At 36.9% G+C, this 15,861-nt stretch overlaps 9 protein-coding genes across 9 annotated transcripts; 6 read left to right on the plus strand and 3 right to left on the minus strand.

The window, feature by feature from the left end:
* Positions 1 to 1,113: 1,113 nt before the first annotated feature.
* Positions 1,114 to 2,298, plus strand: CAB1 (similar to Saccharomyces cerevisiae YDR531W CAB1 Pantothenate kinase (ATP:D-pantothenate 4'-phosphotransferase); the record flags this gene model as incomplete). Its single annotated transcript, XM_041551127.1, has 1 exon — positions 1,114 to 2,298. The coding sequence occupies one exon, from the start codon at positions 1,114 to 1,116 to the stop codon at positions 2,296 to 2,298; it is 1,185 nt and encodes a 394-aa protein (XP_041407061.1).
* Positions 2,299 to 2,389: 91 nt separating this feature from the next.
* On the minus strand, positions 2,390 to 3,478 carry KRE28 (Kre28p; the record flags this gene model as incomplete). The annotated part of the gene is made up of 1 exon (XM_041551128.1): positions 2,390 to 3,478. One exon carries the CDS (start codon positions 3,476 to 3,478, stop codon positions 2,390 to 2,392), a length of 1,089 nt encoding a protein of 362 aa, XP_041407062.1.
* Positions 3,479 to 4,993: 1,515 nt separating this feature from the next.
* RBA50 (Rba50p) lies at positions 4,994 to 6,331 on the minus strand (the record flags this gene model as incomplete). The annotated part of the gene is made up of 1 exon (XM_041551129.1): positions 4,994 to 6,331. One exon carries the CDS (start codon positions 6,329 to 6,331, stop codon positions 4,994 to 4,996), a length of 1,338 nt encoding a protein of 445 aa, XP_041407063.1.
* A 243-nt stretch (positions 6,332 to 6,574) lies between these two features.
* SNA2 (Sna2p) lies at positions 6,575 to 7,693 on the minus strand (the record flags this gene model as incomplete). Its single annotated transcript, XM_041551130.1, has 1 exon — positions 6,575 to 7,693. One exon carries the CDS (start codon positions 7,691 to 7,693, stop codon positions 6,575 to 6,577), a length of 1,119 nt encoding a protein of 372 aa, XP_041407064.1.
* Positions 7,694 to 7,784: 91 nt separating this feature from the next.
* KABA2_06S00440 (uncharacterized protein) lies at positions 7,785 to 8,030 on the plus strand (the record flags this gene model as incomplete). The annotated part of the gene is made up of 1 exon (XM_041551131.1): positions 7,785 to 8,030. One exon carries the CDS (start codon positions 7,785 to 7,787, stop codon positions 8,028 to 8,030), a length of 246 nt encoding a protein of 81 aa, XP_041407065.1.
* A 342-nt stretch (positions 8,031 to 8,372) lies between these two features.
* Positions 8,373 to 9,587, plus strand: AGE1 (GTPase-activating protein AGE1; the record flags this gene model as incomplete). Its single annotated transcript, XM_041551132.1, has 1 exon — positions 8,373 to 9,587. The coding sequence occupies one exon, from the start codon at positions 8,373 to 8,375 to the stop codon at positions 9,585 to 9,587; it is 1,215 nt and encodes a 404-aa protein (XP_041407066.1).
* A 289-nt stretch (positions 9,588 to 9,876) lies between these two features.
* On the plus strand, positions 9,877 to 11,307 carry SPS1 (putative serine/threonine protein kinase SPS1; the record flags this gene model as incomplete). Its single annotated transcript, XM_041551133.1, has 1 exon — positions 9,877 to 11,307. One exon carries the CDS (start codon positions 9,877 to 9,879, stop codon positions 11,305 to 11,307), a length of 1,431 nt encoding a protein of 476 aa, XP_041407067.1.
* A 270-nt stretch (positions 11,308 to 11,577) lies between these two features.
* Positions 11,578 to 12,987, plus strand: SPS2 (Sps2p; the record flags this gene model as incomplete). The annotated part of the gene is made up of 1 exon (XM_041551134.1): positions 11,578 to 12,987. The coding sequence occupies one exon, from the start codon at positions 11,578 to 11,580 to the stop codon at positions 12,985 to 12,987; it is 1,410 nt and encodes a 469-aa protein (XP_041407068.1).
* Positions 12,988 to 13,495: 508 nt separating this feature from the next.
* Positions 13,496 to 15,856, plus strand: URC2 (Urc2p; the record flags this gene model as incomplete). The annotated part of the gene is made up of 1 exon (XM_041551135.1): positions 13,496 to 15,856. One exon carries the CDS (start codon positions 13,496 to 13,498, stop codon positions 15,854 to 15,856), a length of 2,361 nt encoding a protein of 786 aa, XP_041407069.1.
* Between the last annotated feature and the right edge of the window lie 5 nt (positions 15,857 to 15,861).

Below are 15,861 nucleotides of genomic sequence, written 5' to 3' on the forward strand. Positions count from 1 at the left end.
GTTATCTTTATATTTCCTATCTTCTATATGGTATATATATATATGGGGAGGGGATGGCTCTGTCTGTATATATTTTTTGTTTGCAGCGAGAAAATTTCAGTTTTTGTTTGAAGAGCGCGAAGGGACAACGATATCTCCAGTGAGGCCGGATTACTCTGATCTGATTGGCTGGGACGTTTGAGCCTACTAACTGGGGATCCCAATGACTAGTCATCAACATAAGCGACGGTATATATATATGTATATGTGTATATATATTGGTTCAAGAGCATGTTATATATTACGTGTGTGTGAGGAGGAAACGATATCTTTCATCAGTACAAACCACCCAACTTGCTTGGAGAGGAGGCAGACTGCGGTTCGTGTGTAGAGCTGGCCTTTTGATATCGCCAACAATATGTATATATAAATAATTGTAGTTCGTGTGAGTGGGAATACCACGAGTGTAGTTGCGACGCTCGAAGTATACCATGTGTGTGGTGGTAGTCCCGTTATACGCCAGCAAACAGCGCAAAAAGAATGAGGCCAGGGCTTCCCATTATCCCCTCACCTTAAGTAGTAGCACCCCCACAAACATGAACAGTCAGCACAATCCATTTTTCTATCTCGACTGGTCGCCGTTGTCACCTCCTGCAGTTCGTTTAAGTCTGCCCCCAATAGACAAACCTCGGATTTAATTCTGAGTTATTACGGATATATCGAATGCGAGCCCTAATACCAACACAACCACTAGTGTGTACAGCCCTAGGGTTTCCCACAGAACACATAACAACACCCGTTAGGGCTAGTGCCGGTTTCGTCGTTCCTTGGAGCCGAGCAGAGCATTTTTCGAAGTGAAAAATTTAGCACAGCGAAGGAAGAGCGACCTGCACAGGCAGCCAAAGGGAAAAGAAGTGAGAGGCTCATTGTCCACAGCATTATGAACAATACCAGAGCCAGATATATATATATATATATATCTGGTACATAATTAGTTACGATGTTATCACAATACTTTGATAGGTTGTCTGTATATATATATATTCTGAGGTACGGTTTTGGAAAAGGTTTGGCGACGATACTGAGTAGTTCAACAAGAGGACGGAAATAATCAAGAAATAATATCGGTATATTATGACTCATTACGCAAAGGAAATCGACTATGTTTTTACACCTCACAGCAGTAAGTTTATCATTGCAGTGGATATTGGTGGAACGTTAGCTAAAGTCGTATACTCGTCACACTCGAAGAATTCGTTGCGATTTAAAACCATCGAGACAGAAAAAATTGATCAATTCATACAATTGTTGCATAAGATCATTAGAAAATATAATAATAATGATTACGAAAACACGCGGCTGGTAGCTACTGGTGGTGGTGCATTTAAATTTAAAAGCTTATTAGATAAAGAATTCAATCAATTGAAAGACCCAATTGTGCAATTAGATGAAATGGCTTGTCTGATTAATGGATTGGATTTTTTCATTCATACAATCTCAGATGAAGTATTTACATATAGTGAAACAGAGGGACAACTTTTACGTGGGATCAACGTCACTAATGATAGCACATATCCATATATGTTAGTGAATATAGGTTCTGGTGTCTCTATCCTAAAAGTCAACGGACCAAACGAATTTGAAAGAGTTGGAGGCTCGTCCCTAGGTGGGGGTACGTTGTGGGGGTTGTTATCTTTGATTACTGGTGCTAAGAGCTACGATCAAATGTTGCAATGGGCTCAAGATGGGGATAATACTAATGTAGATATGTTGGTAGGAGATATATATGGTACGGATTACGGGAAAATTGGGTTGAAGGCATCGAGTATTGCTAGTTCATTTGGGAAAGTGTTTCAAGGAGAACGGAGTGAACGGACTGGTGAACGGAGTGAACGGACTGGTGAACGTAGTGGAACTGCTACCAGTAGTAGTAATAGTAGTGATACTAGTGATACTGACAGTGAGCGTAGAGATTCTATTGAAAATGGCATAATAGAGGATGGCAATAATGGTAGTGGTGCTCCCATGGGACCACATGAATTTAATAATGAAGACATCTGTAAGAGTCTTCTTTATGCTGTATCGAATAATATCGGTCAAATTGCATATTTACAAGCTCATATTCATAACATTCAAAACATTTATTTCGGTGGCTCGTATATTAGAGGCCATCTCACGACAATGAACACCCTAAGTTATGCTATCAATTTTTGGTCAAAGGGTACAAAACAAGCATTTTTCCTTAAACATGAAGGATACCTTGGTGCAATGGGTGCATTTTTACAATTAGAAAGACAATCAATGACACCACCACCATAGTCATCACCTCTTCAACAAGATTATTTATTCATTTGGTTGTGTTTTTTTAAAAAGAAAGAAAAAACCATTAAACCAATTCGTCATGTATTTATTACATCTTAATAGATATATAGTAAATAACTTTGTATATATTGCATTCTCCATAATATAGCTTCATGATTTGTTTTGCCATTGTGTTATTATCGCTGACGTCAATATCCTTCAAAGAATGTGTCTGTTCATCTAATGTTATTTTCACCTTGTATTCTTTATCAGTTTTATCCTTCACTGTGAACGTTATTGTATGGTCTAATGGTGAAATTTTTAAATTGTCAATATTATCAAAATTAGGTAAGAAATATTTCTCTAGAAGATTTGTTAATTTGGAAATGGTTTTGTATTTAATGATAACATCAGATTCAACTTTATTGTTATCGTTAGTGGAAGAAGGATTTAAGGTCTTCAGCATTATTGCATCCTCGACTTGTCTTGATAATTGTTCCTGAAGTTTCATCTGTCTGTTGATCGTTTGCCATTTTTTGTAAGTGTTTGTAATCTTGGAAATCTTATCCTGGCTTTTACGAACTTCATTTTTTTTCATTGTAATTTGTTCTCGATCGATTTGTTCCAGTAAATCCTGGCATTCTTCTAACTGTTCACTAGTCTCTATGCATAACTCTTTTATCATACAATCATCATTGAACAAATAAATGCTTTTCTTTGAGATTCGAGACTTAATATCACTTAATTCTCGTTGTCGTTCAGAGATGGCATCGTTTTCTAAAGTATTCACTTCAGATTCCAGCGTCAATATTTTAGGGTCATCAATAGACTCGATGGGAAGATCTCGAGTATTCGAAGATATGGTATACCTTAAGAAATTATCTAGGGATTCTTGTTCTAAATAGATCATTCTCAAAGACATGATGATCTTGTTAAACTGAACAATTTTTTCCTCCAGACATTCAAAATCGATGATTTTATCCTGAGAGTGTTGAGTAATAGTAGTAGTACCATCCTCAGTTATATTTACCAATTCAGGGTAGTCTTGGGATAATAATTGCACAGATTGTAAAAGATCAGTATTAAGGTCCTTAAACCTTGTTCCTTGTTCTATCAGGTTTTCATCCGATATGGTATTATTCACTTTAGAAAGTGAGTCAAGTTCTTTTTTATAATTAGCAGTATTGATATAATTCATCGCAACGGTATAGATGAATCCTGAGAGTTAGATGTTTCGTGTGTTTCCTCATAGTGAGTTGGTTGTTTTGTTATCTTTAAAAAGTCTGTTTTGTTTTGTTTTATTTTGTTGACATTGTTTACGTTATTTAAGACGCGACTTACTTTTTTGTTACGTGAATGATTGAAACAGCCCTCTTAAGAACTGACCATTAGAATACAGGTACACATATACATATATTTAGTTATATATTCAATGAATTGGGTTATCTTTTTGAACAAGAGCCTGATATCTACTTTTACTTCTGCTGCGAACAATCATATATATAAAAATTCTAATACATTTTCCAAGAAGAACGAGTCCCCCTGTGTGATAGTTGCATCTCATCTATATACATTTCCTATTTGTAACGATTGGTAACAACCTCTCAGGTTGCAACACAGCTCCTCCCCACAAGTCTTAAACTTCTTGGAAACCCTACCTGTTACTTTTCTTAAATGTTCAGAATAAAATCACAATTACCTCATCACTCAGCACAGCGAAATTTTCGCTCGATTTGCTGAAAAAGTTTTCTTGAATATAAAAAGGCAAGAAAGACAGCCAAAGAGTTGAAAGATTACTATAACAACATACCAGTAAACCAAAGGAATAGACTAGACAAGGAAAGAAGTGACGATATTCTGATATGTTTGTCTGCACTGAGAGATCTCATTGCTCCTACATTATAGGGATACAATGCTCCATTTGTCATCAGGTTGTTTTTTTTTATTATCATAGTTATTTCATTCCTGAATGATTTGCATGTCTTAAGTTTGTTGAGTGCACAATACTCAATGAATGTGTCTTTATGCAAAGATTAAGCTCTGCATTTTCTCATCTCATAGAAAAAATATGGTCTTATAATGGGTTTTTAGTTATTTGTGTTTCACTTTTTTGACAATCGAGATATCTGATATAGAGCAAGGTTTCTATTTCTGTTACCAGTTACTTGTCAATTTTGTGCAGAATGGCCTCCATCGAACGTTTGACGCCTTCTAGTGTTTTGAGTTTTTCATTACCTAGAAAACTTTTTTGTCTTACGGTTCGAAGGATGTGCGTATCTGTCAATTCGGGTTCTGGTTCGCTCTTTGGAGTGTGTATACGGGAAGAGATCACTTTATTTACTTAGGTATAAAGTTAAACGGCTCTATACAATACTATTTGATACCACTGGATTCCGATCTGTTTACGTGATTACAACTGAGGACCATTTGGCCTAGCTGATTGCATATGCCTTGCTTGAAGACGATACAACCATTAGGTACTTCGTATTGGGTTGGGGTGAATTTTCATCCTTCTCAGTTAAACTGTTTCCTCATAGTGAATCCACTTATACGCCGTTTATGTTTTATAAGCAATGTATATTGGTGTGATGTACTTGGATATCGGGAAGTCGCCAATACAATGGTATAATTGTCCTAGAGGTTATGCTGATCTTATTTTTTTCTCTGAATACCATAGATGTGAATTACAAATATATATACTATTATCTACTTATTATTTCTTGTTCCTAAAATCTCCGCCACCTTGTTTCCATAACCATAATGCATCGATTGCGTAATTTCTTACAGATAAATTTGGGGTATTTTTCTCTATTGAGGTGAATTCTAGCCATTCGATAGTTTGCAATTCCTTTAACATCTCCCAAAACATTGCGTATATCTTATTCATAACGTTTTCAATATTCCCATCTTCTTGATACGTTGCTGCATCGATTTCGGGAATCAATTGGTAATAGGATTGTTTACCCAATTTATAAAGGATACGGCCCAACGTTTGGATGGCAATACATCGTTGAGATGGGTATGTCGACCTTGACAAATGGTCCAGTTCTAAGACGGTGTATCCTGCCAGTTGAGGGTCCTGGGAATGGTGATGCAATGCAGATGTGGTGGTGGATGTGATCTCACGAGTAGGCGGGACCAAGTTCCCATTGAAGTCGAATCTACAATCGGATACACTTTCAATGACAGCATTATCCTTTGCGGTCTCATCTTCTGGAGTTGATTTCATCCATTTCAATTTATCTATGTCTTTGGGTAAATGAGGAAAATATCTATCGTGTAATTTTTCGTCGAAGTTTGGATCGTTGATATCCAAGGGGGTATCGTTATCGTCGTCGTCGTCGTCATGGTGGTGTGGTGATATAAAATGGACGTCCTTCAATAAATCTTCATTTGCAGTATGGTCTATCGATTGAGCCATTTGATAATCCAATGGAGCCACGTCGTCTTCATCCAATGGTGGGTATTCCACATCGTCGTCGTCGTCGTCGTCGTCGTCGTATTCGTTGGCAATAGTCTGTATCACTGGAGAAACTACGGGACTTGCTTGTACTTTTGATTGCGTCACGATATCCAGGGAATCATTAACTTGTTTATTAGATAGACTTGGTAAGTTTTTCAAATTTTCATTAAACCCACCTACCCAAGTCCCCGAGGCACCTTCCATCTCTGCAAACAAAGGAGTTTCATTATCCTGTCTTTTATTAATGTTTTTCAATAAGTTTCGGATCAATTTTGGGTCCAGTGAGTTCAACAAATCCGTTTTCTCCTTCATGATTTCTTCGTCGGTCATATCGTTCAATTTCTTAATATTGTCCACATGAATCGATTCGGCTTCAGTGAGTGACTTCTTCACAGGAACAGCAGCACTCGCCACGTCCGTTGTCTTGTTCTTCTGCTTCTTCTGTTGCAATCTCTGTTTCCACGAAGAGATCTTTTTCGGTTTGTACAATTCAGGAAACCCATTCTTTGTCTTGTGAACAATCGGGTTCTCTAGCCTGCTATTATCATCATAAGGATCCTTTTCGACGATATCACCTAGCAAGTCCATTCTTTCTTCTCTATTCCGTTACTACTATACCACTACTCCCTACTGCTATTAAAAGTGGGGGTTGAGGGGTACAATCTGATTATTCGTAGAGGTTCCTTTTCATCAATATGTGTGTGTGTGTGTGTGTATCTCATCTCAGTTTTAGTAATCGGCAGAAATACCAAAATTTTTTCCCACTCAGCGGGACATCGCGGGCCACGACCAGAGGCCCGCAACATATAGGGATGGATATATTGTTTCACCTCACACTGATCCATACCTTTGAGTTCTCTGAAACAGTGGTTCCTGTTCATCTCTCAATGGGGACTGTTCACCGTGAAGACGGTGTCTGGTGTCACTGTTTCTCTTTCTTCTGACATGAGCGAGCCGTGAAGGGTGCGTGCTAATGACATATAGGGCGTGGATCAGCCCTGGGAAAAACCCAAACATGGCCAGCAGGACGTTAATCCAGAGATCCTTTGACTTCAGGCCTCGTTTCAAGAAGACGGCTACGGGCGGCACAAAGACAGCGATAAACACCAGTATCCAGTCCCAAAATTCCATCTTTTCTGGTTTGCTTGTTGTGGTCCCCCATCCCAGAATCGTTGGTGTAGTGCAGTGTGTTGTGGTGGTGTCTCTATTTATCTGCGCTTTACATTTTTCTGAAGCAGCGAGAGCTGAGGGCAGCGAGGGTGGCGAGAGAGCGACTGCTACGCTCAGCAGAAACAGCCAGCCAGAAGCGACGCATGTCCCAGTTAGCGAAACCACCAAGAATCGCTTACGGATCGTCTCCAGCTCAAGGACAAGAACCGCACTTGTCTGGGTGCAACACACCCACACCCAGCATGTTCTAAAATAGCATACTACCCCACCCTCTGACACCCACCGCTCCCGCCGACGGCCCTTACATAACGCCCACCACAGCAGTTCCTCTCCCTCGCCGGGGCAAAAGCTGTCAAGGGCTGCCCGCTGCCAATCCGCGCTGGGAAATTCCCGAGGTGCCACCAGGTCACGTGCACGCGACGCGAAAACCCCACGCTCCGCCTGCGGGAATCCTCCCGCAACACGAACTCTCCCAGCCGATGAGTCGCGTCGCCCTGCTGCTGCGGGCCCGCCCGCCCGCTTTCTTTCTGGAGGTGGTGGCTGTCCACCCACACACCGCACCACCGCACCACCACCCTCCCAATTGGGGAATCGCTGTCTCGCGTTTCTGCCTGTGAGCGGCCGCTGTGCTGTGTGTTTGGCCCCCAACGCAACGCGACAACAAAACGAAAAAATTTGTTTATTTTTCAGTTTCCCGACCGCCAGAGGATTTTTTTGTTTACTTACCTCGAGTTTCTTATATAAGTAGACACAACCTCTGGGTTTTTCAATTAGTTCCATTGGTTACACTCCCCGTTTTTTTGTTGTATTGTTGTGCAATAGTTCCTCCATTACCCAACTACAAAACTACATATAGCTCTCTATTCTCGCAATGCAATTCCAATCTGTTGTCGCCGTCGTCCTAGCTGCCACCGCTGTCTCTGCTCAAGGTGTCTCCAACTCTACTGTCTCCAACAGTACCGCTGTCTCCAACTCCACCTCCGGTAACTCTTCCAACAACACCAACGGCACCCACACCACCTCTTCCAAGATCTCCACCGGTGCTGCCATTGCTAACTCCATGAACGTCGGTACCCTGGGTGCTGCTGTCGCCGCCGGTATCGCTTTCTTATTATAAGTCGGCTGATACTAAGGGTAATGTTTATGGTTTAATTTATAAGGGTCTCTCATTGCTGTTCATTTAGCATATGTGTAATTTACGTACATTTTTAATTAATTAATTATAATAATAATAATAATACTAATATTGATGAAATTTTATCTTATGCAGGTCAGTTAGGGCTTTTTAGGGTTTTCGCGCATCATTGAAAAATTTTGGTGGCAGAGCTTGTAAAAAACAAAGAACAGAACAAAGATGATTACATAACTAACACTATATATTAGCATTATTCAGAGAATAACAGAAACACACACACACACAGAGGGTTCTAGGTCAACATACCCGTGCACTACCGTCAGGATGAAGGACACTACACATCATCCGTTGAAAAACAAGTCCAAGTCTCGTTCGTTTGAACGCATCACTCACATCCCTCTCTTCACAGCTCTGTCACCATCGGCATCCTCGTCGTCCTCGATAGCATCCTCAGCAAGCCCGAGTCCCGGAGTCGTCCGCACCCACCATCTCATAGACCAGATTGACGACTCGCCCCTCTTGAGGCGGGTGCAGCAGTCGCATCCGTCGAATTTGGTGTGTTGCGACTGCGGATCCTCAAGAACAGTGGACTGGATCTCGATTAATTTGCTGTGTGTCCTGTGTATCAAATGCTCAGGTGTTCATCGCTCAATGGGCACCCATGTGTCGAAGGTGCGATCGCTGACGTTGGACTCGTTTAAGGACTTGGAACTGCGATATTTGATTAAACACAATTTGAGAAATGATACAGTTAATGAAATTTACGAAGAAATAATTACGAAACAGGATAGAATTGACTGTCATGCTACAGATTTACAACGATCAAGATTCATTAATGAAAAATATATCGAGAAAAAATTCGTGAAGGTTTCCCATTTGGACTATGATCAGACGTTGAAATCCGTCATTAAAGGCATCCATAGTGAAAGTATTCATCTTTTACAAAGGGCTATTGCTCAAAGCGATCTATCTTTAAGAAAACTGTCTCAACAATATAATGTGGAGAATGAAAAAAATCAAACTAACGTTAAAAACGTCTCCTTGTTTAAATACTCGTTGAAACACAACGTGAAACGAGAAACAACCTTGGTGTTTAGTATTACCGAATTCCTACTGATTAATGATCTATTGATTGATCAAAACATTCCAACTGATATAGAGGCCCAACGGAGGTGGCCACATGAAGCCCTAGAGTATTGGAATAATAAATTAGATATATATGGAGATGTGTTTTTATCAATAAAGACCAGTACTAAATCAACAACACAAGATCCCCAGACTTCTTCTTCTTCTTCTTCTATGAGTAGGTCTAAATCTACAGATCATCACAAGAAACGGGGGAGCTCAATGAAACGTTGGTCCTTGGCAAGTATACCAAAGGCTCCACAGAATATAATATCCATGCATAAATCGTTGAAAAGGAAGAAAGAACCTTCGTCTTCTGCTACTGCAAATCCATCTCAAAGTATACCACCGACTACCACTACTGCCAGTGCTACTGCCAGCACTGCAATTGCATCTCCTCCATCTGTCCCTTAATATTTAAAAAAAAACGTCACAATATAACAAAACTTTTTCCTGTTTTGTTTTCAGTCAAAGGGGAAAAAAATAATAGAATATAAAATCAATAAGGTAGATTATTACATTTTGCTCAATTTTTTTGTTCCTAACATCTTCTTCATCTATTTGCATATATATTAATGTATATATTTATCATATCTTTTCTAATTACTAATTAATATTTATTACTAATTCTTTTTTTGTCCAAACTCTTCTGTACAAAATACACGACACGCTTTCATTCCACCGATCTACAATTGTATTAAAAATGGAACCTTCTCCAACAGACCTTTACTCGATTAAAGAATGTGTAGGTCGTGGGAATTTTGGAGATGTTTACAAAGCTGTGGATAATAGAACTAGGAAATTGGTGGCTATTAAAGTAGTCAACTTAGAATTCACAGATGAAGATATTAGTCTATTGGCTCAAGAGATATTCTTTCTGGCAGAGTTAAAATGTCCTTATATAACAAATTACCTTACTACTATAGTGGAAGACGTCTCAATGTGGATTGTAATGGAATATTGTGGAGGTGGCTCATGTGCGGATTTGATTAAATATTGTTACAAAACAGGTTTACCAGAGATTAAAGTATCCTTTATTATAAAAAACGTTTTATTGGGTTTACAATATTTACATGATCAAAAAAAGATTCATAGAGATATTAAAGCTGCAAACATTCTTTTAACAGATTCAGGTCAAATCAAATTAGGTGATTTTGGTGTAAGTGGGAAAATGACAGCTACTTTAAAGAGAGATACGTTTGTTGGAACACCATATTGGATGGCACCAGAAGTAATCAGTCGCGAAATTAATGATGGGTATGATGAAAAAGCAGATATCTGGTCCCTAGGCATTACAACTTATGAATTATTAAAAGGTTTACCACCGTTATCCAAATATGAACCAATGAAAGTGATTGCTAATTTAGTTAAGAGGAAATCTCCAAGATTACATGGAATGTTTAACCCTTTTACCAAGAGTTTTATTGCTAAATGTTTAATTAAGGTTCCTCAGGAAAGACCTGGTACTACAGCATTATTAGAATCTGAATTTATTTTGTTCTATAAGGATCATATTAAGGATATTAAGGATGATGTCGATGTTTGTAAAAATATTAAAGCAAGAGATCGCAATTATTTTAATAGACAACCAAAATTTTCCATCAATGATAAATTTTATAACACTTTATGTCGTATTGATGAACCAATATGGGATTTTAACTCCATGAGAGGAGGTCCCGTTATTGACTCTGCAGTCTCTACTGACACTTCAACTTCGAATCATAATTGGAGTCCCCTCACAGAGAATATGAAAAATGAAACAATTACTCCTATTACAATGGAGAGCGATACACAGAGGTCATTCAAGAAATTAAAACAATATAACCTATACGAATTAGGTTCAGGAATGGATATAGATTCTGACAAGAACCCCGAGGAAAACCATTCTAATTCATTGAAGCCAAATAATGAAGAGGATGTATTGACAAATTTAGATTACTTCAATAATGTGATCTCCTATTGTTTACAACGTATGAGCGAAAGAGCAAAAGATGTCGACACAAGACAAAGAGTAACTAATTTATTACAACAATTTAGTGAAACAGAGTCTAATGTACCTGGTTTAAGTGAGGTGTTTATGGAAGAAGTGATGTTAAGAATGGACCGTATTAACACATATCTCACGAATAAATAAATAAAAAAATAGGTATGTTTCATTTTGCAAAAATTTAGATTATATAATAAAAAGAATATACATCACTTTTAATTTTTTGTTTATTGATTGGATATATGGAGCGTTTTTTTGAACTCCGACAAAAAGAATAAATTTGGACACAAAATATTAAAACTTAGTCAAAAATATAAAAACTATCAAAACAATTATTTTTATAAAATATTTTTATTTCATACTTATAGTTTAGAATATCACAACCTACTAAAGTTAAAACTAATCAACATCCAAACCATGAAATTATTTACTGTCAATAATATTATTTTCCCAATCTTAATTGGTAATGCGTGGGCATCGTACCTCCTACATAATGAACTGATTGGAAAGATCAAAGAATCAGAAGCTATCGCCATCGGTGCCATGTCAACTAATCAAGAGATATGCCACAATAAAGAGCATAACATTAAAAAACAAGATGATCTTATTAATTTAGCAAGAAAATGTGGCGAGATCTACGGAAATTTAGTTATTTCAAGCAATTATCAAGAAAAGATCGTTAATCTTGATGATATTGAAAAGATCCGCGGAGATTTCAAAGTGCAAGACTCATCCAGTATAGTCTCGATCAGTGCCCCCAAACTTGATACTATTGGTGGAAAATTTGAATTAAAGAATTTAACTTCTTTAATTTCCTCAAATACAGGTCTATTAAAAAATGTCAAGAGTGTTGAGTTTGTCACACTTCCATTATTGAAGGAGGTCTCAATTAATAACAACATCAAAAAAATGAATAAGATTGTTATTTCAGACACTTCATTGAAATCAGTTGATTTTTTTGGTAACATTGAACAAGCTAACCAAGTAGAAATTAATAATAACAGGTACTTAGGAAGAATTGAACTAAAGATCGAAACTGTTAATGATAAATTAAACATATATTCGAATGCCGATGATACAAATATTCAATTACCAAATTTGCAATCTACTGGTGATCTATCAATTAGAAATGCGGGATCATTTAATTTACAGAATCTGGAATATGTCAATAAATCCCTAGATATTATTGAAAATTCTATCACTGAATTAAACCTCAAAAATTTGAAAAAAATATCAGGAACAGCTGCTATCATCGATAACTCAAAGTTAGATGAAATACACAGCGGGAACCTTACCCATATAGAAGGTGGTTTATTAGTGATCAATAATGACAACTTAAAAATCATGGATTTCTTACCGGCAGTTCATACAATTGGGGGTGCCGTTAAATACGATGGAACATTTGATGAGGTTTCGTTCCCAAAATTGAAGGTAATCAAAGGTGGAGCAAGTTTTGTAACCGAATCAAAGAAATTTAATTGTACTGCATTACTCAATCCATTTATCGAACGTAATATTATTAGAGGTGAAAATTTAACATGCACATCCAATTTAAAGGGAGAAGACAAAATTAATCAACATAACAGTAGCAAAATATCTTACAGAACCTTAACCAGTGGTTCATCCCAGTCAACAAGTACAGGCAAACTATCATCAAATGGAACAGATCATAATGAATCATTAACATCTATATCTTCTACACCTCAAAAGACTGTTAGCGCTGGGAAGATGAAAAATAAAAACGATGCATTCAGATCATCTAGCGTCGCTGTCACAAACATGATAGTATGGTTTTTATTTCCTTTCCTATTTTTCTGCACATTATGAATTTACCAATACATTCAGATTGGTAATAGTTAATCTTTTTTCATCTACTTTATGTAACGATATCTATTTTTGTATCCATAGCTTAAAAGGCTAGTAATATATATATGCTATAATAGTTTCAATTAAAATCTCTCCAAAAAAAAAAAAGATATTTTCAATCTCGATATTTACTAGGAGGGTATTGCTAAGTCGACATCCTGGTATAGTTTATACAGATCATAGTTACTCAAATTGGTTCATTTCTTGCAACTTTCATCAACAATTGAAGGCTGTCAAGGTCGAGCCTGTAAGTAAAATAAATTTCAAGTTTCTACGCGACTTGAAATTTAAAACTATCAAAATAATCGATGAGATAAAATATTAATTAATGAGTGCAACTAGAAATTTCATATAGTTATCACTTGGTCCATTTTAACAAAGACCCAATATAGAAGTAATCATCTCATATGATACTACCTAGTGGATTATAGTGAACAAACTAGCCAGTGAATCAAACCATTAAAAACTAATGAATGACAATTCTGTAACTGATCATAGCAATGATGATGAAGTTTTAGAACCTTCCAATACTATGACGCCAGTTGAAAAGACAGTTAATGATGATAATAATGATATAGTTATTAGAGAAGATAGAAAAAATATCGATCCAACAAAGAAAATGAGAAAGAAAAGAAAATTGTATAGTTGTGAGACCTGTCGAAAATTTAAAACTAGATGTGATTTTGAACCGATCGTAGGGAAATGCCATAGATGTAATGTTTTAAAAATTTCTTGTTCATTGACAAGGGAACGTGAAGAGGAAATATTTTCTGCAATCGAAACTAACACTTTCGATACAGAAGAAAATGTGAATACTGAAAGGTCAGATACTATTTTTGATATGGACACCTCTAAAGGGTCAATGATTGCAAATCACCCATTAACTACTAGACTAAATGAACGTCTGACAAATCTAGAAAACAAGTTTGATTCTTTGACTCATAAAATTGACCTCCTACTATTGTTAGCTCAAGGATCATCCTCCGCCAAATCATCCGCAGAAGATGTAATCAATAGTTCAAACGCTGTTCATGACAACTTAAGAAATAAGCTGGATACACCGCACAACATATCACTGAAGAAAATTACTTCTGATGAAGGTCATATTGATGAACTAAATACCCAGAGTGATATAACGAGTACAGAGTTCTACAAATTGAAAGAGACACCACTAAAAATAATTAATGACATCGATGAAAGGTTATTCCCACTAACTGCTACATCCAAAAAGGAGGCATTAGATAGAGAACAACGACCTTCTGCAGTTGCGAGAGTAAATTTTTTACAATTTTATGGAAAGAATTCAGCTTTATGTCTAGGATTGTGCAAAGAATTTCTGGTCAGGTCCCATTTTTGGATTATACCTGGTGGTATTAAAGAGTTAAACGATGATTTCGTTAAAAATCACCTCTTTATTACAAGTGTGTATACAATCATAGCCATGAGTTCATCGGACAATGAGAAATATGACGAGTTACAAGAAACACTCTACCCACTGGTGGAAAGATTATTAACAAACACCCTAACAATGTTTGATAAACTTATTGTTCATGATATCGAAGCCATTCTTTACTGTTGCATGTTCCATATATCAAGAAAAGCCAAAAGACACAGACAATTGAAATTTAATTCCATGGTTTTGGCAAATTTTGCATTATTTAGTCTCATGAATAACGTCGATTTTTACAAGTTGAAGGAGAGAGTCTTGACACATGAAAAATATGAAGATTCCGATTTGTACCACCTAAGGGTGTTAAATTCTCTTACAGCATGCCACCTCCAGTACTCTATTGCACATGGATCCATGGTCCCTCAAGATAAAATGTTGAAGGAATTTAATAACTTAATAGCTAAATTTCCTCAATCTAACTTCGGAGATGATATCAAATTGAGCGAAATCAACCTAGGTGATATTGTCACATCTATATTTACTGACTTTGGACAATTCTTTGAAGATTTTTTGACACGATTTTCAAACGATCACCAAAACACAAAAGAAAGACAATTTGTTATATTTCCGGAGTTGAATTATTGGTTGAAGAACTGGGAAGAATTATTGGCCAAAGATGGTGGTGGTGTACTTTTGTTTACATATGATTTCTACCATACTATGATATGCAGATCATTTTTGATTGAATTTTTAGATCAAGTGAAGACATGCCCATTCTTATTAGAAAGTCTCATATATACTATGCGTGAACATATCTTTTCATTATTAAAAGGATTTTTAAGATTACCACCATCTTTGATAAAAGGTGCTCCTATATTAACAACCAATGAGATGGTATATGCCTGTATGACTTTAAGCGATTATTTACACTGGTTTGAACCTAACGAAAAACAAGAGATTTTAAGTATTTGTACTCGTGTGTACTGGCACTTAAACACTATTGGGGAAAAGTTGAATGAGGTGACTGAAAATGTGGGCAAGATCATCAAATTTATTATAACAACAGCTAAGAATAGAGCAAATATGGGTCCATTTACGCCATCCTTTGTCGATATATCTACATTGAAACCGGAAGCGCCTGAGGAGACTCAAGATCAAAGATCAATTTCAACTGTGATTGGGAGAATCGATCAAAACTTTACCTCCGAGAAAGATACTTCGACACAACAAAAGGATAAATCCGTCAAGGTTCAACTGCTCACTAAGGATAATAAATCGTTGTTAAATACCAACAATGATACCGCTACTGTAACGAATAAAGCTGGCCCTCAATTTTCTATGCCAGACGCCGACAGATTCAATTCGTTTGAAGATTTCTTTCAGGATTTCTTTACCCATTTGAAACCAGCAACTCAGAAGATGTTTCCTTCTTCGAAGTAGACGAA

This window comes from Maudiozyma barnettii (genome assembly GCF_903064755.1).
Source record: "Maudiozyma barnettii strain CLIB 1767 genome assembly, contig: KABA2_06, whole genome shotgun sequence".
Classification (NCBI taxonomy): domain Eukaryota; kingdom Fungi; phylum Ascomycota; class Saccharomycetes; order Saccharomycetales; family Saccharomycetaceae; genus Maudiozyma; species Maudiozyma barnettii.